The following is a 21,810-nucleotide window of genomic DNA, read 5'->3' as shown; positions in this document are numbered from 1 at the left end:
ACATGGTGATAAGTTTTATTTGCTGGTGGACTAAAAATATCAATTTAACCTAATACTTGAGCATGGTTTCTTGTAGTAGCATTGCGACTTCCAAATATATACACTACCAGAATTACATGTGGGCCTTTTTAGGAGCAATTTTTGGAATAGCTCATGGTGATTTCCCTTTTTAATATGTTGGGGACGTGGAGCAAGCCAGCCAAAAACTGCCCCACTGCCTGGAGTATAGGGCAAAACTTAAACAGGGCGGAAATCCAGGATACATCCCAAATCTCTGTCACCACCTGTCCCTTTTGGGGGCAGAAGTCTCTCTTTCCACCCTCACTAACCCAGGCATTTTGATCCTTTATCTATATATTTGATTTAATTGTTATCTGTATATTATTTTTATAATGTTGCATATCCTTATTGGTTAAAATATCAGTATTGCGTCAATGGGAGTTGACCAGAATTAGGACTCATATTTATTGTGTCATTGCATGTCTCCAGACACCCTAATACATTTCAGATGCACTGAATTTGTAAATACACAACCAATTTGTACACAGCAAGGTCCAAGAAACAGCAAATAAGATGAATAACCATATAAAATGAAAGCAAAATACTGCGGATGCTTGAAATCTGAAATAAAAAGAGAAAGTGCTGGTAATTAGAGCTTGGCTACCCGACCCGAACCCAACTGGCCCAACATATGTCGGGTTTGGGTCGGGTCAGATCGTTATTCCAGGTCTGGTATTCGAGCAATTCCATCCAAGGTAGAGCACAACCTCTTCAATAAAGTTGATTATATTCCAGTGGTCGGGTCGGGTACAGGAAAAAGTCAAAGAACTCGGGCCGGGTCGGATGTGGTTCTGTCGGGTTTGGGAGGTTTTATTTGCAGACCCGAGCAAGCCTTTACTGGAAATACTCAACAGGTCTGATAGCATCTGTGGAGAGAGAAACAGAGTTAACGTTTCAGGTCTATGACCTTTCATCAGAACCATTTAAAGTGTGTTGACTGAGGAAAGATTGTTGGCCAGTTGTATATTTTCTATCTATCTTAACTACCACAAGGGACCTCAATTTAGCATGTCGGCTGTCAGATAGCACTTCTAACAATGCAACACTCCTTCAGTATTGTACTGGAATGTCAGTTTAGGTTATGTGCTTAATCTATGTAATTGGACTTCAGTTAACAACCTTCTGACTCAGAGGCAAGAGCACTACCAACAGAGACAAGCTGATGATCTTGAGATTGATAAAGATTTCACAGAATCAAATTCACAGAAACATAATCCCATAGAATCATTGAAAATTACAGCTCAGAAGGGAGGCCATTCGGCCCATGGTGCCTGCGCTGGCTCTTTCAAAGAGCACTTGCGCTCAGTGCTCACTTTTTGTCCATAACCTTGTAAGTTCCTCATCCTCAAGTACCTGTCCAAGTCCCTTTTAAAATTATTTATGGAATAAGCTTCCACAAACTTTTCAGGTAGAGTGTTCCAGATCCCAACAACTCTGAGTGAAAACATTTCTCCTCATCTCTCTTCTAGATCTTTTGTCAGTGATTTTGAATCTATGACCTCTACTTATTAACCAACTCGCCAGAGGCAATAGTTTTACTCTATCTTCTGTCTCATCACCTTCAAAATCTTTCTTAGATCACCTCTTCACCTTCTCTGTTCCAAGGAGAACAGTCCTAGTTTTTCCAACCTCCCCTCAACTAAAGTTCCCCATCCCTGGGAACATTCTGCTAAACCTCCTCTATACCTTATCTAAGGCCTTTATATCATTCCTGAAGTGTGGTACCCAAAATTGTTTATAAACCACTGTTAGGCCTCAGCTGGAGTATTGTAAAGTTTTAGCATGATCTCTTTGGTTTTATATTCTATTTCTCTATTTATAACAGGGGTGTCCACCCTTTGTGTGTGAGGGACCACATCACAAATTTTGTGCTACATAGGGGGCTAGTAACCAAATTTTGGAAGGATAAAGTCATTAGAAATGTATTTTAATATTCATCAAAACAACAAAAAATGTGCAATTTTGTGAACAAGCTTTAAATGAGAAGGCTAATTTATTAATTTACCATGTTGAACACTGATTTAGTGACATGCCTGGCATTGTTATTACTTGCACAAGTAGTCAATGTCTGCCCGTACATTTGATGTAGCAGTGCAGAGTATTCCACAGAGATATCTACCTGTCAAGAGTGATCGTGATTACTCTCTCCCCCCCCACCCATGTCTGTCTCTCCGCCTCTCCCCCCTCTGTGTCTGTCTGTCTGTCTGTCTCTCTCCCTCTCTGTGTCTGCCTCTCTCTCTCTATCCCTCTATGGCTGGAATTTTACGGTAGGCAGATGGAAGTCGGCCACCGACTGAAATGTCGGTGGCGAACCTGTGTCCACCTTGCCCGAGGATCTGACCTGTATTCTGCGGGTCCCCGGGCTTTGATTGGTGTGAGGCGGGACTTCCATCCGTTTGAGGTAGGAAGACCCGCCTAATAGAGCTGCCGGACAATCAGTGAGCCGGCAGCTCTTAGTCCCAGCAGCGCCACTGGGAGTGGTGGCCACTCCTGGGACTGCAGCCCAGCATGAAGGGACGATGCCTGGGAACTAGGAAGACAGGTAGGTTTTGGTTGCCTTGCCGGGAGTAATCGGTCAGGCCCCAGAAAGGCAAGGCTGGTCAATTGGGGGAAAGGGGGCGTGTTGGGTCTTGGGGTGGTTGTGTTGGCGAGGGTGGCCCTCCATCGGGCAAAGGGTGCCCAATCATGAGGGCCACCCTGGGACGTTCTGAAGCCGCCTGGTTTTGCCAGGCAGCTTCTTCAGTCCTCAGCCGCCTGACCAGCCACACGTAAAATCGGCATGGAGGCAGGTGAGGGTCCTTAAGTAACCATTAAGGGGAAAACAGCAGGGGCGGCTGACTTTAATAGAAATCTATGGTGTGCTGGATGAAATTTCACACCCCTGAAGCTGAAAGCAAACGGCCGAGGGCAGAAACCGCACAGCAAGGAGGAGGAAGGGCCGAGTACAGTTTTCATCCGCGGGCCAGATGGAAAACTTTGGCAGATTGAACTCTGGCCCGCAGACCAGGTGTTGGACAATCCTGATTTATAAACTCAAATAACCCATATGCTTTTTTAGTCACCTTATCAACTTGCTATGCCACCTTTAAGGATTTGTCTAGGTGGATGCTGAGGTCTCTGTTCATCTACACTTTTCAAAATCGTGCCATTTATAGAATACTGTCTTTCCATATTAGATTTCCAAAATGCATCTCTTCACACTTCTCCACATTGAATTCCATCTGCCATGCTTCTGCCCATTTTGACATTCTCCCAGTCATCCTGAAGCCTAAACTATCTTCATCCCTACCTACTTCTTTGTCAAGTTTCGTATTATCTGAAAACTTTATAACGCTGCTGCCCACACTCAAGTCTAGGTTGTTTATAAAAATTGAATAGAGTAAAGGACATAAAATTGACCCTTGGAGAATACCACTGCAAACCACCTCTCAGTCCGAAAAATATCCATCCACCACCACCCTTTCTGTCACAAGCCTTTGCTACGAAAATGCTTCTGTTTTTATTAAAAATAAAAATAAAATTGAGAATTCATAGTCAAACTGAACAAATGTTGGTGCAGTTTTTTTTTTAAGAAGCTCATCAAGAGAACACTGAAAGGAATTGTTGACAACATTTGGTTGTCACATGACTCAAGTTAAAAATAGAACAGAAACCCTGGTCACTGGGAAAGATGTGTGCAGAGAAGTGACAGGTCAGAAGATGGACTTCTGTTTCCAGTTTGACTTTTGAATTGTTTGTAGTTGGAAATGAACTGTTTAAAAGGGCTTGGAGTTTTTAAAATAAACTGAAGGACAGAACCCCAGCTCAGCCCAGCCTGTTCTGTCTCTTTAAAAAGCCTGCAGAAAAAGAAAGAGAACTTCCAAGGAGAGAAGAGAATTCCCAGGGAAGGAGAGAAGACCACAAACCAGCTCAGCTTTCCAGCACCTCTAGAAAAGACCCTGAGAAGTCCAGTGTGTCAACTCATCTCATCTCCTGTCTTAGAAGAGAAGCCTGCTAAATTAATTCTCAATGCCATCTGAAAAGAACTGTTCTAAAAGATCCCTGTGACCCATCTACGTGTACTCAAAGGCCAGACTGTATTCCAGTTTTGGAAGACAACATATCTCATCTGTTTTCTCCAAGAATGAGCAAGTATTCAGCTCAAGTGTTTTTTGTCTGAAACAAAGCTCTAAATAAAAATGCCTTTTATTTTTCTGGTTAACCAGTATATGTGTGCGTGTGAGTGTGAGAGGCAAAGGTAGAAAGGGAACTTTAAAATTTCAATCTGTGTGTTTATACTTTACTTCATTACTGGTTAAGACCTGTTCTATAATAAACTGATAATTTTGTTGTTCATTAACCTGGTTAGTGTGTTTTATTCTGGGAAAAATTGGGTATATGATTGACTATCAGTAGGTGGGAAAATTTAAATATATGTTGTGACCTGTGGAGAAGTGGAACTAGAATAAACAGTGCACTCCTCCCGCCATGGTCATAACAACTGTCACTGAGCCAACTTTGTATTTGTACCACCACTTTCCCGTTAATTTCATGGGCTTTCATCTCCTTAATAAGTCTTCTGTGTGGCACTTTTGCCCAATGTCTTCCAAAAGTCCATATATACAATGTCTACTGTACTACCTTGATCAACCTTCTCTGTTATTTCATCAAAGAATTCATTCAAATTCATCAGGCACAATTTGCCTTTAACAAATCCATGCTAGCTCTCCGTGATTTTTTCTATTCTTCCACGGGATATGGGCAGCGCTGGCAAGGCCAGCATTTGTTGCCCATCCCTAATTGCATTTGAGAAGGTGCTGGTGGGCTGCTTTCTTGAACTGCTGCAGTCCATCTGGTGTGAGCACACCCACAATGCTGTTATGGGGAGGGAGTTCAGAATTTTGACCGAACGACAGTGAAGGAACGGCGATATATTTTCAAGTCAGGATGGGATGTGACTTGGAGGGGAACTTGTAGGTGGTGGTGCTCCCATGCGCTTACTGCCCTCATCCTTCTAGGTAGAAGAGATCACGGGTTTGGAAGGTGCTATCGAAGGAAGCGTGGTGAGTTGCTCCAATGCATCTTGTATATGGTACACACTGCTGCAACTGTGCGTTGGTGGTAGAGGGAGTGAATGTTTAAGGTGGTGGTTGGGGTGCCGATCAGACGGGCTGCTTGGTCCTGATTGGTGTCAAGCTTCCTGAGTATTGTTGGAACCGTACTCATCCAGGCATACCTGTGGACAGGACATACCTGGGCACTTTTCCACATTGTCAGGTAGATACCAGTGTTCTAGCTAGCAAAATGCCAGTGGAGGCAGGAAGAAGCCCTTTTTGGCTGGAGAGGAACTTGGAGTGGGAGGGAAAGGATCCAGTTGTTGTGGTCCACGTAGGTACCAACAACATAGGTAGGACTAAGAAAGAGATTCTGCTGAGGGAGTATGAGCAGCTGGGGCTAAATTAAAAAGCAGAACCACGAAGGTAATAATCTCTGGATTACTACCTGAGCCACAAGCAAATTGGCATAGAATAAATAAGATCAGAGAATTGAATGTGTGGCTCAAAGACTGGTGTGGGAGAAATGGGTTTGATTCATGGGGCACTGGCACCAGTACTGGGGAAAGACGGAGTTGCACCATAGGGATGGCCTTCACCTTAACCACGCTAGGACCAGTGCCTGGTGATTTGTATAACTAGGGCTGTAGAGAGGGTTTGAAACTAAATAGTGGGGCGGGTGGGGGGTGGTTCAGGTGTGGGGAAATTTAGGAAGTTAATGAGAAAGGACAAGGCAATAGTGCAGGATAGCGATAATGATAACTAGAGTGTGACAGGAAGGGACAGAGCATACAAACATAAGAGTGCATCAGCAAATAAGGTCAGAGTAGGGAAAAATTACTCTTTATCTGAATGCATGCAGCATTCATAAGATGGATGAATTCATAGCACAAATAGAAATAAATGGGTATGATCTGATATAGCCATTACAGAGATGTGGTTGCAAAGTGACCAAAGCTGGGAGCTGAATATTCAAGGGTATTTGCCATTTTGGAAGGATAGGAAGAAAGAAAAAGGAGCTCTCTTAATAAAGGATGAGATCACTACAGTAGTAATGATGCTGGCTCAGGATGTAGAATCTGTTTGGGTGGAGATACGAAATAGCGAAGGAAAGAAGCCACTGGTGGAAGCTGTTTATAGGCCCCCGAACTGTAGCTCCACTGCAGGACAGAATATAAATCAAGAAATAATGCAGGTTTGTAGGAAAGGTACTGCAATAATCATGGATGATTTTAATCTTCATATTGATTAGACTAATGAAATTGGCAAAAGTAGCCTGGAGAATGAGTTCACAGACTGTATTAAGGACAGTTTCTTAGAAGAACACGTTCTGGCGCCAACCCGGGAGCAGGCTATTTTAGACCTGGTAATGTGTAATGAGTCAGGATTAATAAATGACCTCATAGTAAAGGATCCTGTAGGCAAGAGCGATCATAACATGATAGAATTTTACATTCAGTTTGAGGATGAGAAATTTGTGTCTGAAACTAGTATCTTAAACGTAAATAAAGGCAATTACAAGGTTATGAAGACAGAGTTGGCTAAAGTGGACTGCGAAAACAAGTTTAAAGATAAGACAGTAGAAAAGCTGTGGCAGACATTTAAGGAGATATTTCATAACTCTTAAAGATATATTCCATTGGGAAAGATTCTATGAGAAGGATGCACCATCCATGAATAACTAAGAAAGTTAAGAATGATACCAAATTGAAAGAAAAGGTGTACAATACTGCAAGGATCAGTGGTAGCCCAGAAGATTGGGAACGTTTTAGAAGCCAGCAAAGGATGACTTAAAAAAAAGGGAAAAAGTAGAATATGAGAGTAAACTAGCAATAAATATAAAAACAGGAAGTAAAAGCTTCTACAAATATATAAAAAGGAGAGTAGCAAAAGTAAGTATTGGTTCCTTAGAGGATGAGACTAAGGAATTCATAATGAGAAACAAGGAAATGGCAGAGGCTTTGAACAAGTATTTTGCATCTGTCTTTACAGTAGAAGTCACAAAAAGCATCCCAAGAATAATAGAAAATCAAGAGGCAAAAAGGAGGGAGGAACTTAAAATAATCACTATCACTAGAGAGAAAGTACTAGGAAAACTAATGGGACTAAAGGCTGACAACTCCCCTGGACCTGATGGCCTGCCTTCTAGGGTCTTAAAAAAAGTGGCTGCAGAGATAGTGGATGCATTGGTTGTAATCTTCCAAAGTTTCTGGAAAGGTCCCAGCGGTTTGGAAAATCTCAAGTGTAACAACTCTATTCAAGAAAGGAGGGGGGCGGAAAGCAGGAAACTATAGGCCAATTAGCCTAACATCTGTCATTGGGAAGATGTCACAATCCATTATTAAGGAAGTAGTAACAGGACTATTGTAAAATCATAATGCACCCAGGCAGAGTCACCATGGTTTCATGAAAGGGAAATCGTGTTTGACAAAATTATTAGAGTTCCTTGAGGATGTAACAAGCAGGGAGGATAAAGAGGAACCAGTAGATATAGGCGGGGATTTTGTGCAGGAGGTGGGGCTCCCAACGCCAGGCCGAAAAGTGGGGAGGAACCCCACCTCTGCATTTTTCCCGGAGCGATCCACCAGTCTTCTGGGGTCAAAGTTTAAGGAGGCGGGATCCCGGTCCCCCTAAAAACTTTAATGGGACGGGGATGCTGCCTCCAAGAGCTGCCGGCCAAACACAGGGCTGGCAGCTCAGCAATATTGGTAGTGCCACCGGGAGCAGTGGCCACTGCTGGTTCTTTTTTTATTCGGTCCTGGGATTTGGGCATTGCTGGCTAGGCCAGCATTTATTGCCCATCCCGAATTGCCCATGGGAAGGTGGTAGTGAGCTGCCTTCTTGAACCGCTGCAGTCCATGTGGGGTTGGTACACCTCAGTGCTGTTGGGAAGGGAGTTCCAGGATTTTGACCTAGCGATCTTGTTACAAGTCAGGATGGTGTGTGGTGTGGAGGGGCACGTGCATCTGCTGCCCTTGTCCTTCTAGATGGTAGAGGTCGCAGGTTTGGAAGGTGCTGTCTAAGGAGCCTTGGTGCGTTGCTGTGGTGCATCTTGTAGATGGTACACACTGCTGCCACTGTGCGTCGGTGGTGGAGGGAGTGAATGTTTGTGGATGGGGTGCCAATCAAGCGAGCTAATTTGTCCTGGATGGTGTCGAGCTTCTTGACTGTTGTTGGAGCTGCACCCATCCAGGCAAGTGGAGAGTATTCCATCACACTCCTGACTTGTGCCTTGTAGGTGGTGGGCAGGCTTTGGGGAGTCAGAAGGTGAGTTACTCGCCTGAGGATTCCTAGCCTCTGACCTGCTCTTGTAGCCATGGTATTTATATGGCTACTCCAGTTCAGTTTCTTGTCAATGGTAACCCCCAGGATGTTGATAATGGGGGATTCAGCAATCGTAATGCATTGAATGTCAAGGGGAGATGGTTAGATCCTCTCTTGTTGGAGATGGCCGTTGCCTGGCACTTGTGTGGCGCGAATGTTACTTGCCACTTATCAGCCAAGCCTGGATATTGTCCAGGTCTTGCTGCATTTCTACACTGACTGCTTCAGTATCTGAGGAGTCCTGAATGGTGCTGAACATTGTACAATCGTCAGCGAACATCCCCACTTCTGACCTTATGATTGAAGGAAGGTCATTGATAAAGCAGCTGAAGATGGTTGGGCTAGGACACCAGCCTGAAGAACTCCTGCAGTGATGTCTTGGAGCTGAGATGATTGACCTCCAACAACCACAGCCATCTTCCTTTGCGCCCGGTAAGACTCCAACCAGCGGAGAGTTTACCCCCTGATTCCTATTGACCTCAGTTTGCTAGGGCTCCTTGATGCCATACTCAGTCAAATGCTGCCTTCATGTCAAGGGCAGTCACTCTCACTTCATCTCTTGAGTTCAGCTCTTTTGTCCATGTTTGAACTAAGGCTGTAATGAGGTCTGGAGCTGAGTGGCCCTGGCGGAACCCAAACTGAGTGTCATTGAGTAGGCCATTGCCTAGCAAGTGTCACTTGGTAGCACTGTGGACGACACCTTCCATCACTTTACTGATGATTGAGATTGGACTGATGGGGCGGTAATTGGCCAGGTTGGACATGTCCTGCTTTTGGTGTACAGGTAATACCTGGGCAATTTTCCACATTGCCGGGTAGATGCTAGTGCTTTAGCTGTACTGGAACAGCTTGGCTAGGGGCGCAGCAAGTTCTGGAGCACAGGTCTTCAGTACTATTGCTGGAATGTTGTCAGGGCCCATAGCCTTTGTAGTATCCATCATTGAGGATGGGTATATTTGTGGAGCCACCTCTTCCAGTTAGTTGTTTAATTGTCCACCACCATTCACGACTGGATGTGGAAGGACTGCAGAGCTTAGATCTGATCCATTGGTTATGGGATCGCTTAGCTCTGTCTATCACATGCTACATACGCACTTTGGCATGTAAGTAGTACTGGGTTGCAGCTTCACCAAGTTGACACCTCATTTTGAGGTGTGCCTGGTGCTGCTCCTGGCATGCCCTCCTGCACTCTTCATTGAACCAGGGTTGGTCCCCTGGCTTGATGGTAATGGTAGAGTGGGGGATATGCTGAGGCTTGATGTTACAGATTGTGGTTGAGTACAATTCTGCTGCCGCTGATGGCTCACAGTGCCTCATGGATGCCCAGTTTTGCATTGCTAGATCTGTTCAAAATCTACCCATTTAGCATGGTGGTAGTGCCACACAACATGATGGACAGTATCCTCAATGTGAAGATGGGACGTCTCCACAAGGACTGTGCGATGGTCACTCCTACAAATACTGTCATGGACAGATGCATCTGCGGCAGGCAGATTGGTGAGGATGAGGTCGTATATTTTTCCCTCTTGTTGGTTCCCTCACCATCTGCCACAGACCCAGTCTAGTAGCTATGTCCTTTAGGGCTCGGTCAGTACTGGTGCTACCGAGCCATTCTTGGTGATGGGCATTGAAGTCCCCCACCCAGAGTACATTCCGCATCCTTACCACCCTCAGTGCTTCCTCCAAGTGCTTTTCAACATGGAGGAGTACTGATTCATTAGCTGAGGGAGGGCGGTAGATGGTAATCAGCACGGTTTCCTTGCCCATGTTTGGCCTGATGCCATGAGACTTCATGGGGTCTGGAGTCAATGTTGAGGACTCCCAGGGCAACTCCCTCCCGATTGTATACCGCTGTGCAGCTACCTCTGCTGGGTCTGTCCTGCCAGTGGGACAGGACATACCCGGGGATGGTGATGGCAGTGTCTGGGACATTGTTTGTAAGGTATGATTCCGTGAGTATGACCATGTCAGGCTGTTGCTTGACTAGTATGTTGGACAGCTCTTCCAACATTCGCACAAGCCCCCAGATGTTAGTAAGGAGGACTCTGCAGAGACCTCAGACCTACGCTCAGCGCTGGAACCATTGAGAAGAGGCAGATGAGGCAGGGTCGCTGGGGCCACTCCAGAAGGCCCCGTTGATGGGGGTTGGAGGGGTGGGAATTTGGTCTAGGAGGCGGGGCCTAATGGGGGGTGAATTTGTACCCTGTGGGGGTCCTCCATGGTCCACGAATTGCCCACGAATGAGGGCCCCCCCCCCCCCACTTCTTTTTCCAAGACATCCTCCCCCACGGCAGCGGTCCCCCTGCCGCTGGTTCAGCGTTGGGTTCCACGGCAGGCGATTCTGCCCCGATTCTCCGGCGCCCCCCCCCCCGTACCACGTAACCTGCAGTCGGGATGAGTTCGAAATCCAGCCTGTGGTGTATTTGGATTTCCAAAAGGCATTCAATGACACATAAAGGGTTACTGCACAAGATAAGAGCTCATGGTGTTGGGTTAATACATTAGCATGGATAGAGGATTGGCTAACTAACAGGAAACAGAGCGTCGGGATAAATGGGGAATTTTTAGGTTGGCAAACTGTAACTAGTGGAGTACCACAGGGATCAGTGCTGGGGCCTCAACTATTTACTATCTATATTAATGACTTGGATGAAGGGACCAGTGTATTGTAGCCAAATTTGCGGATAACAAAAGGTAGGTTGGAAAGCAGGTTGTGAGGAAGACACAGAGGGCTGGATTTTGACAGCCCGTCAAAACTTGGCGGCCCGCCTGCAGGGGCCGCATGCCGTATAGCCGCATATATCTCCCGCATGGCAGCTCATTTAAATAGCCTGGGCGGCCGCTCACCACCCAAGTCACGTGAAGGGGGCGGGCTGTCCATCCCTAGCAATGGCATCAGCTGCCTGTGTGCAGACGCTGGCACCATTTTTAAAGGGCAGCCAGCCCTGCTGGCAAATTTGAATTTTTAAAGTGAACCTCCCACCCCCCCCCCCCCCCCCCCCCCAAAATTTACAAAATAAAATTGTAATACCCCTTTCCAATGCCCCTATGAAAATTATATTAGGTATTTGCCCTTTCCCCCTAAAACACTCCCCTTTTAAATCTAACCTGGGGAATTGAAGATGCGGGAGTGCCGGGCCGCCACACTGAGGATTGCGGCAGTCCCAGAAGATTGCGGGTAAGTTCATTTTAATTTGTTCATATCATTGATTTAATTATTAAAATTGAGATCCTGTCACCCAACGTCGTGGGCATGGTAAAATCCAGCCCAAAGTGTCTGCAAAGAGACATAGATAGGTTAAGAGAGTGGGCAAAAATTTGGCAGATGGAGTATAATGTGGGAAAATGTGAGGTTGTCCACTTTGGAAGGAAGAATAGAAAAGCAGAAGATTATTTACATGGAGAGAGACAGCAGAATGCTGAGGTACAGAGGAATCTGGGTGTCCTTGTACATGAATCACAAAAGGCATGTGGGTACAGCAAGTAATTAGGAAGGCAAATGGAATGCTGCCATTTATTGCAAAGGGGATGGAGTATAAAAGTAGCAAAGTCATGCGACAACTGTTCAGGGCATTGGTGAGACCGCACCTAGAGTACTGTGTACAGTTTTGGTCTCCTTACTTAGGGAGGGGATATACTTGCATTGGAAGCAGTTCAGAGAAGGTTCACTCGGCTGATTCCTGGGATGAAGGGAGAATCTATAACTTTTTTTTTATTCATGCATGGGATGTGGGCATCGCTGGCCAGGCCAGCATTTATTGCCCATTCCTAATTGCCCTTGAGAAGGTGGTGGTGGTGAGGCATAGGTGGGGCATAGTTTCAAAATAAAGACGGAGATAAGGAGGAATTACTTCTCTCAGAGGGCCGCTAATCTTTGGAATTCTGTTCACAGACAGCAGTGGAGGCTGGGTCATTGAATACATTCAAGACTGAATTAGACAGATTTCTGATCTACAAGGGAGTCAAGGGTTATGGGGGGGTGCGGTGGCTGGCTGGAAAGTGGAGTTAAGGCCACAAACAGATCAGCCATGATCTTATTGAATGGAGCCGCAGGCTCGAGGGGCCAAATGGCCTATTCCTGCTCCTATTTCTTATGCTCTTATGATCACTTAAGTAGCTTAACTGGCCTCTGGGCAGGAGCACCGTCCTCCCCGCTGCTGGTAAGTTGGCATGGTGGTCACAAGATGACAGGCACACCACTCCTGCCTTCCCACACCATTTTCCAGGCCCTTCCCCTGCCTCCCAGCCCATCCCCAGAGGGCTTGTAAAATCCAGCCCATCACGTCTCTATTAATCTAAATATGTCATAATCCCACACAGCAATTTGTGCCTGCAGCTCCCCAACCTTATTAGTTACACGACAGACATTGACATATATATAATTTAAAACCTCCTTTCTTCAATCTGCTACCTGCAATTTTTAGAATGTTTCTAATTTTACTGCTTCTTATATCTCTGTATTGACTAATTTCATTTCTGCTCCTTTCTGCTATTTTCTGGTTCCCTTTCCTCTCCCCCTGCCAAATTAGTTTAAACACTCCCCAATCTGCACAAAATCTATTATTTACTGCATGCAATTTACAGGAATGTATTTTTCAGAAGCTGCAGGGAGGAGTCCCTTGCTAAACTATACAAGAGTGAAGGTTCAGTCTGTTATTAACATTGTAGCTATAATAATGCAGCAATTGCTGGTAAAATCTCAATATGTCAGTAAATATCATTTATTTCTACATATTCTGAGTCAAGATGAAAATATTTTTAATGAATATTGCACACAGGAATTAGGAAGTTTGTAGGCATTAATTATTTTCCCTGTGTTACTGTATTTAATTTTCTTCCTTGCTTCCTCCTGTTTCAAAAGCTTTTTCTAACCAGGTGGGTTTGTTAAACTGAACCACAGACACTGGCATAAACATTTTTAAAATGGCGTAAAATAGGTTCCTAAGGAACCAATATGGAGGGTGTTCGTGTCTGGCTGTCCCACACTGGAAGAGCACCACCCACCATATTGGATTGGGCTAGTCCATAGGCATCCAGGGTGTACACTAGAAATATTAAAAAAAACTTAAATGTAATATGAAAATAAGGGTCCACAGCTCGTTTAGGTCTCTATCAGGAAGATTGTCTGCCCCAGTGGTGCTAACAGTCAGCAAGAACCCTGCAAGAACGCGACCAAAGGGTTCAGCCGCTCGATAGTCAGTTGCTGTTTTGACCTCTTGTGTTGAATAAGCTTCCAGTTTGTTGTGCACCACCGTACCAGGGAGGTGACAAACTCAATTCACACATGAATGCATGTCCTGTTTAAAATGTGTCGGCTACCTTTAAGTGGTGACATAGATGCCTGATTTCCCAAACCCTCCTGCAAAAAAAAGTGTGCAGCCAATAAGCAGCAAGGATAACGGTGGCTGCACACCTGATACAACTGCATGTGATCCCTACACCCTCATAAACAGCATGTGCAGAACGCGCCCCCCACCCCCACCCCCTTCCCCCCCCCCCCCCCCCCACCTCCCGCCAACACTCTGTGCACCCCTTTCCAGGCATGAACAAATCTCTAAGCCAACATATCACATTGTTTAACAGAGGCCGGTGAACACAAGTGACAGACCACCCTGGGACTCAAACCCATGTCATTGTTATTGGGAGACAAGCATGGTACTCATTGCAGTTCCAGGCCACTACTTGATACTAATGTACTAACATTAACTAACATTAATGTGATGTGATTCAGGTTATGTTATCATTAGCTACTGTTATGACTAATTTAGAATTTTCAGAACTAACTATATGCATTATGACTTTAGGTGATGGACAGGTGGACTTTGAAGAATTTGTGACATTGCTTGGACCCAAACTGTCATCAGCTGCAATTCCTGAAAAATTTCATGGGACCGAATTTGATAATGTTTTTTGGAAGGTAAGGCATCAGTGGAAAAAATATCAACGTAAGTCCAAGCAACATTCTGCAACTGAGAAAAATGCCCAACTGTTTAATTCGTTCTTATAGCTATGAGTTGGGTATTTTTTTTCCACACTGGCCCTGAAATTACCCTATGAGATACTGGTACAAAATTCATTCTTCTGATACTTTAACACAGGTACTCATGGCAATGAAACAACTTCAAATTAAAAATATTTACACATCTCTGCATCTCAGAAAGCACCATGTTTGGACCAGGTGAGCTATGTCTCCTAAGGACCATGCTTGTATTCTGCCTTTTCCCACTTTTCTGCCCTCCCCTCACCACCCCACCTTGATTCCTTCAAGATGTGTGGGTCATGAGAACTCCTCAGAAAATGAGCCTATCATCTGAACATTGAGTAAGCTATAACCCTTTCTCCTGATGGAATGAATAGCGACATTGGCGCAATCAATGCCACATTGTACTGAGGGAATGTCTTGCGTCTCGTAAAATTTGGGCTGCATGTCCCTGTTGAACGCAATGTATGATAACACACAGTGAAGAAGATATCTGTTATCTCAATAAAGCAGCAGCTAATTATATACTGGCTTCTCTGAGTGCTCAGGAGTCTCAGTGGTGTGGAAGCATGCAGTAGCTCCATGCTGAGATAGGTCTGAGATCACATCTCTGTCAAGTTGCAGCCACTTTACATGCTGTTCTTCATTGGGTCTTGCTGTGCATAGGGTAGTAGCAAATCCTGCAAAATCACCTATAGTCTCAAAGGTCCTTGTGCTGTTTCTGTTCCCCTTCCTCCTCCATCACATCCCCATCAGCACAGAGAGATTTGCAGTTTTAGCCAGCTGTAGTTACCTGAAAATACTCCTTTTACGTCCTGTTCTGCCCGCCACTCAAACTCAGACTATTGCCTCTGTTGCTCCAATTCCAGCTTTAAATGGGAGAAATGAAATTAATGTACTGTGAGAATTACATAAATCATGAGTAACTTTATACATTCCACATTTATTGCCACTTAACAAACAGTAAGCAACCAGAAAAAGCATTAACGCTGGGATAATGCTTTATTTTTTTTCTCTTTCTTTGGCCTCCTTATTTCGAGAGACAATGGGTAAGCGCCTAGAGGTGGTCAGTGGTGTGTGGAGCAGCGCCTGGAGTGGCTATGCTTTACCATACATTATAAATATGTATTCCCAGGAGTAATCTCAGATGCATGGGAAAATGTTAGCACCCCTTCCATTAAAGTCAATGCACAAAATCATTAGAGCATAACACACAGTTAGCACTTGCACCGACACAGAGAATTAAACCACTCAACAAGTATCAAAATGGTCCCGTTCAGCTTAATGTTGCTGAATGCACAGATTTGACCCAGTTTAGCCACTGAAGGCTCATGACATCCTCTGCTTTTAAATAATGTTTGCTTTCTACACAGAGGTACAAAAAAATGCCCCTGTGAGTTTATGCTGTAATCTTGATTACCACACCATCTGGTAGGATTCAGATGAGCAGCTGCATCACAACAAACCACAAAGTGATTTCTTTTTCTAAAATGCAAAGAAAATGGTGGAAAAGTATTTGCCAAGTGTCTGTCTAGGGGTGAGAAAGCTGCATCCAATTTCCAACAGAGTACGTCTTCAATCTCTGGTTATCTATTTGAGTAAATAGCCTGGTAGGGTATTAATATCCAAACAATTTCTTTCAGTCATGCAAAATAATGGTGGGAGGCATCCTCAAGGTTCTAATCACTGGTCATTGAATGGAAGCGAGGAAGATAATTTTGTAGAAACGCAACAGCTGATTTGAGCACAGCAAGGTCCCACAAGCATCAATGAGACTGGGTGCCTAAATTTGGCTCTCTTGAATGGTGTTACATTGACTGGTCCAAATTATATTACCTTTCACAAAACCAACCACCCTCCAAAGGGCCAGTACATCACTGAGTGAATGATTTAACCTCTTCTTGCCAAACCATTGACAACTGTGCTGGAAAATGGGATTAGAATAGTTAGGTGCTTGATGGCCGGCACAGACACGATGGGCCAATGGGCCTGTTTCTGTGCTGTTTAACTCTATGACTCTATTTCTTTGTTAACACTTAATGATAGCATGATTGGCAACATCTTAATGCTGAAAATATGGCAGGTAATTACAACAACAATTTGCATTTGTATAGCGCCAACCAGAAGGCACAAGGCTTGCCTTAACTTGGTCCTTGGGCCTCACTTAAATAACTTGTAGAAGGAAGGAGAACAGAAAGTTTGTCCAATCACAGGCCAACATTGACCCACAAATGAAACCAGTAACGTTATGAATGAGTCCATTGTGTTAGGCACTACTCAGTGTAGATAGCAAGGGCCAAGTGTTACCTGCCCTCCTGCATATGTCGGAAACATGGGCAGTGTACCCCAGACATCTCAAAGCCCTGGAGAGATATCACCAGCGGTGCCTCCGCAAGATCCTGCAAATTCAGTGGAAGGACAGGCACTCCAATATCAGTGTCCTCTCTTGGGCCAACATCCCCAGTATTGAGACACTGGTCATGGCTAGTCAGTTACGTTGGGTGGGCCACATCGTCCTCATGCCTAACACAAGACTCCCAAAACAAGCTTTCTACTCCAAACTCCGTCAAGGCAAGAGGCTACCAGGAGGGCACAGGAAACGCTACAAGGTTGTTCTTAAAACCTTCCTGAAAAAATGTGGCATCTCCACTGATTCGTGGGAATCTTTGCCCGAGACCACCCAAAATGGAGAAGAAGCATCTGCGAAGGTGCCAGCCAGTTCTAATAACATCGACATACCCAGGCAACGACCATGTGCAAACAGCGGAAGGAGCATTTGGAAATTCGAGCACCCATTCACTCGCCTCACCAAACACCACCTACCCCACCTGTGGCAGACTGTGTGGTTCCAGAATTGGACTATTCAGTCACTAAGGACCCACAATCCTGGAGTGGAAGAAAGCCATTCTCCTTTCCAAGGGACGGCCTAAGAAGAAGAAGAAGAATGTAGGTAGCAATGAGAGGGGGAACACGGCTTCATAATATGTGGAAAGCAGTTCATAGTTAGCCATAAGACACCAGCTACATCATGCCTTTAATGGATAAATATGCCTCTAACCAGCAGTTTGAAAGTATAAAGTATGGGTACAAGAAAGGAACTAGCAGGACAGATATATCTCTTTGTGTCTCTTCAAATGAATTGAATTCTCCTGCAAGTTAGTCTGTCATTCAGTTTCCATGGGATATGGTGATTTCAGTCAGCCAGGCACCAATTAAAATCCAGCCTCAGGTCTGCACTGACCAAAAATACTATTTCCTTTTCTGTTCAATAACAAAGCACACACCTGAGGGAGAATAGACATCCTTTGAGAGAAAATGGTTCTTCATGGGTTGCTTAACTCAAGTTTTCTTGCTACGTACACATCAGGGATATATTGAGAAAGATCTTCAATATAACAGAATTTCACTGAGTTTCAGGGGCTTATAAGAATCCAAGCAATACATTCTCAAGTTGTGTCAAAGGCCTATCTGTTCCTCCCAAGGAAACAAAGTATTTACAACATTCAGGAAGCAGACTGAGGGCTGCAGTTCCCCTCTTCCCAATGATGCTCAAATGGAGCAAAGGAGATGAGGCAACTCAATGGGATAATTTTAACCTAACCCACGAGACAGGAAGACCATGGAGTCGGGTGGAATGCTAGTTTTTCACTCCACTCAATATTAACTACAATGGGAGTAAAACTGGGCGTAAAACCAGCATTGCACCTAATTCTGTCAGTTACCGACAGACAGATTAGGTTAAAATTGCCCCCAAAGTGTTCACCTGCTAATGATGATTAAAATTCTACACAGTTCCCAGCTGTTCTGCTGCTCAGCATGTTTACTCAGTGAGCAACTCAGTCACATGCAGCAGGCTAATGTGAGCTGAGTTAGTGAATTTCCTCAGGGGTAGTGATGGGGGTGCTACAGTTAGAGGATAGAAGATCAACCAGGAAACCATGTCTTTATTCATTTTCACCAGGCCATGCTGATAGTACATGTATGTGGGTGACAATCATTCCCCTGTGGTCAATTACCCTCTTCATAGTCAATGACACGTGTCATGGCCACTGTATCAATATTGATTATATCTTTTCATCCATTATAAAGAACAGGAGATTCTTTGTCGGTTCCTCTATTCTGAAAGTACTTTCATGATTGTTTGCTGCATGTGGTTAATTGAAAACTGCTGAACATTAACAGCACATTTTTAAGCTCTTTAAGATGCTCCCTAAAACCTACCTCTATAACAAAGTGTTTTGTCTTAAGCTGTCCTAATATCTCCTTATGTGGCTCAGAATCAAATTTTGTTTGATTACACTCCTCTGAAGCGCTTTGGAACATCTTACTATGTTAAAGGCACTAAGTAAATGCAAGTTGTTGTAGTTGTCCATATACACATCAACTGCAATACCCTCATCAAACCTCTCCATTACTTCTACCAACCCTCTAAGTAGTTTATTTATCTAAACTAACCAAATATTAACCCTGTATTGTTTTTATTTGACTGCAATCTGCTCTGTGTGACTGTTTTAGCTAATGTAATTTCAAACTAAAATTTCAAAATGATATTCAGCACTGTTGAATTTTTCAAATCTGTTCCCGCAATTAAATTAGAGATGGTATGTAATGCAATAAGTAGTATGGAAAAGCTTTGGGCGGATAAGGGATCATATCTGAACAAGTAGTCAAAACATGTCTGAACTGCTACATTAATTCCCATTGTAGGCAGAGAGACACTGGAGGTACTTGATAGTCATCTATTTGAGACATATGAAGATAGGACTTATATGGAGTTTGTTCATAGCAGGATGGAATAATTCTGTGTTGGTGAAATGAATAAAACTTATGAACGCTGTATTCTCAATAATCTGGACCAAGGGTCTGGTGTCTCTATAGTACATGGCATACTTCTACATATTGTCTAGAAAATGCAGCTACACAGGGCTCTAAAAGAAAGTCTGATCAGAGACAAAATAATTATTGGCTTTCAGCACATTTTTAACCTCCCAGGATGAATGGATTGGGAGCAGGTGGGGAATAAGTTTATTTTAAACCCGAGCCCAACCCGCCCATTTCCGGTAATAATGGAGGCAGGCAACCAATCCACTCTCAGGAGCCAGATTGGTCAGTGAAAGGTTTTAAGGTGGCTGCGTGCTTCCATTTTACCAAGATGTCCATTTTTAACTATTGTTAGCCAGGTTTCCCAGGGCTTGGGAATCTAGGCAGGTAAAAGGAGCGGAGAAGGGCCAGATCCATGAGGTATTTACAGCACTGCCTGTGGACCAGGATGATCAGGAGAGTTACCGGTCCACTCCCCCAGTCCAATAAGCTAACCTCTTTACAGACCATGCAATCGACCAACACCAAACACCCGCCCCCCACACCCCGACATCCCCCACAATCTCAGACTCCCCCATTGATGATCTTAGATGCCCCCCGATGCCACCCCCATCTCTGACTGGAGCCACCCCTCCCTTACTCCAATATCAGATTTATTTGCCGCCCAGCTGCTTTACCGCCCAACAACCTTCGGAAGCCATCCTGCAGTTAATTTCAGCAGGTCATCCGGGAAATCCATACTTCCAGGTTTCCCAACTGGAAATCCAAGCCCCCACCCCTGTTCTCTCACAGCCCAAGTAAATGGGCCCATGGAACTGGAAAGACGCTTTTACAAGAATCTAAAGTGAAACTGAAAGCTTGAGTAATTGCCAGCAAAGCAACTGAAAGAAATAAGCACCCAGGGATAATTGCAATACTTAGCCAGGACAAAGGATAAACAAGCAAGTTGGTTTCTGATACATTGCAATGCTATTGTCATTGTGCCACTTGAGAAAGAATACTCTTGATGATCCAAGTGGTAAAGGACTTCAGGATTCTTTACAATTTACACAAGTTACACATAACATCAATGAAACCACTGGGGAAAAGAGAGTCTGTGTTAAAAACCCCAAGAACAAGAAGTGCAGCATTTGGTTTTAAATAGTGGCACATGGAAGTAGGTCTGTTTTGGACACCAGAGTTATTCTACTTTTGACAGTAAATCATAAGAACATTATGATGATGGATGGTTCATCAGAACTCACAAAAAAAGGTAGTGACAAATGTAAGAGGAAGAATATTGCAGCCAGTAAACCCATAAACCTGACAAGGGATATTTCCTAAAATAGAACCCCTTCATCTTGACTTCTTGTCAAAATCCATCTGGGGATTTGCCATTCACATCTAGCAGATTATTGAATACCTGATTTTGACTCACTTGAACTATCTTCCATTAACCAGTCTAAATTATATTAACCTTTACATAGCCAACCACCCTCCAGATGGTCAGGGCACCAGTGAATGAAGGAATTAACCTCTTTTGACAGAGTCATCAAGGAGAAATTCAGCAACAAAATCATGAACTAACATTTCTTGACTAACACATTTATGATAATACAATTAGTAGAATTCCAATATTAAACATTACAAATACATTAGGTAGATGTTATTAACTGCCAGAATTAGTATCTGATGTTACGAAGGCAGCCCAAGAGGTAGAAATTAAACTAGGCCAGCTTTCAGGTCTCAGACTTGGCGCTGCCTAAGCAATGCACCCCCAAAGCGAGAGGCCTGAGGCTGACCTAAATATACTGGGTGAGTTGCTGACACCTGTCGTCCCTCCACAGGCAGCTCACCCTTTCAGAGGGTAGAATTTTGGGCTGTTTGCTTCACTGGCAGCAGCCTCAGGTAATGCCCAGAGGGACAGCCTAATTTCCCTGATGGGTCCTGAAACAGATGCTAAATTTCTTATGAGCCTAGGCAAGGATCCAATGTCTGGTTTAGGTGGCCGCCCCAGACACCTGAAGATCATCCAAGGCCAATATCACGTTATAAAAACAAGAAACGCTGGAAATACTCAGCAGGTCTGGCAGCATCTGTGGAGCGAGAAGCGGAGTTAGCGTTTCAGGTCAGTGACCTTTCATCAGAACTCTGACGAAGGGTCACTGACCTGAACCGCTAACTCTGCTTCTCTCTCTCCACAGACGCTGCCAGACCTGCTGAGTGTTTCCAGCACTTTTTGTTTTTATTTCAGATTTCCAGCATCTGCAGTATTATGCTTTTATTATTATGCCAATATCATGCTGTTTTCCATGCATTCTTGGGGCACAGGTATAGCCCTGCAAAATAGGTAATTTTTGCTCCTGCTTTCTGCCAGGAAATGGGCACAAAAATGAACAAGTTCTACAACCAAGTATATCACAATAACTCAGCATCAGCTGGGCTCTACATACTAATAAGTTTGTAATATGCTCAATGTCCAACATTGACATAAAGCCAGCATGTAAGTTTTGGTTATATTTTAATTTATAGCTGGCAAGTCAACAGCTTGAATAACAATTCATATACATTAAAAGTCTATTCAGTTTATTGCTCATACAATTGCAGCTCTAG

At 44.1% G+C, this 21,810-nt stretch overlaps 2 protein-coding genes across 18 annotated transcripts in view; one reads left to right on the top strand and one right to left on the bottom strand.

Moving 5' to 3' along the window:
- zmat5 (zinc finger, matrin-type 5) overlaps positions 1–21,810 on the bottom strand; it is a 331,963-nt gene that overhangs the window by 197,170 nt on the left and 112,983 nt on the right. For 11 of the 17 annotated variants that reach the window (XM_068055088.1, XM_068055078.1, XM_068055081.1 and 8 more), the window contains one exon: positions 15,191–15,266. The exons of the other annotated variants lie outside the window; for them this stretch is intronic. The gene's annotated coding sequence lies outside the window, so the exon portion shown is untranslated. The remainder of the gene's footprint in view (positions 1–15,190; positions 15,267–21,810) is intronic. 17 annotated transcript variants of the gene reach the window in all.
- The window catches only part of LOC137382740 (calcium-binding protein 7), a 52,318-nt gene that overhangs the window by 22,272 nt on the left and 8,236 nt on the right, over positions 1–21,810 (top strand). Inside the window, exon 3 of the mRNA XM_068055075.1 lies at positions 14,222–14,334. Within this exon, the coding sequence (XP_067911176.1) occupies positions 14,222–14,334 (113 nt within the window). The remainder of the gene's footprint in view (positions 1–14,221; positions 14,335–21,810) is intronic.

Source organism: Heterodontus francisci, chromosome 23 (genome assembly GCF_036365525.1).
Source record: "Heterodontus francisci isolate sHetFra1 chromosome 23, sHetFra1.hap1, whole genome shotgun sequence".
Taxonomy (NCBI): Eukaryota; Metazoa; Chordata; class Chondrichthyes; order Heterodontiformes; family Heterodontidae; genus Heterodontus; species Heterodontus francisci.
The sequence above is the reverse complement of the archived record's forward strand: the minus strand, read 5'-3'. Positions and strand labels throughout refer to the sequence as shown.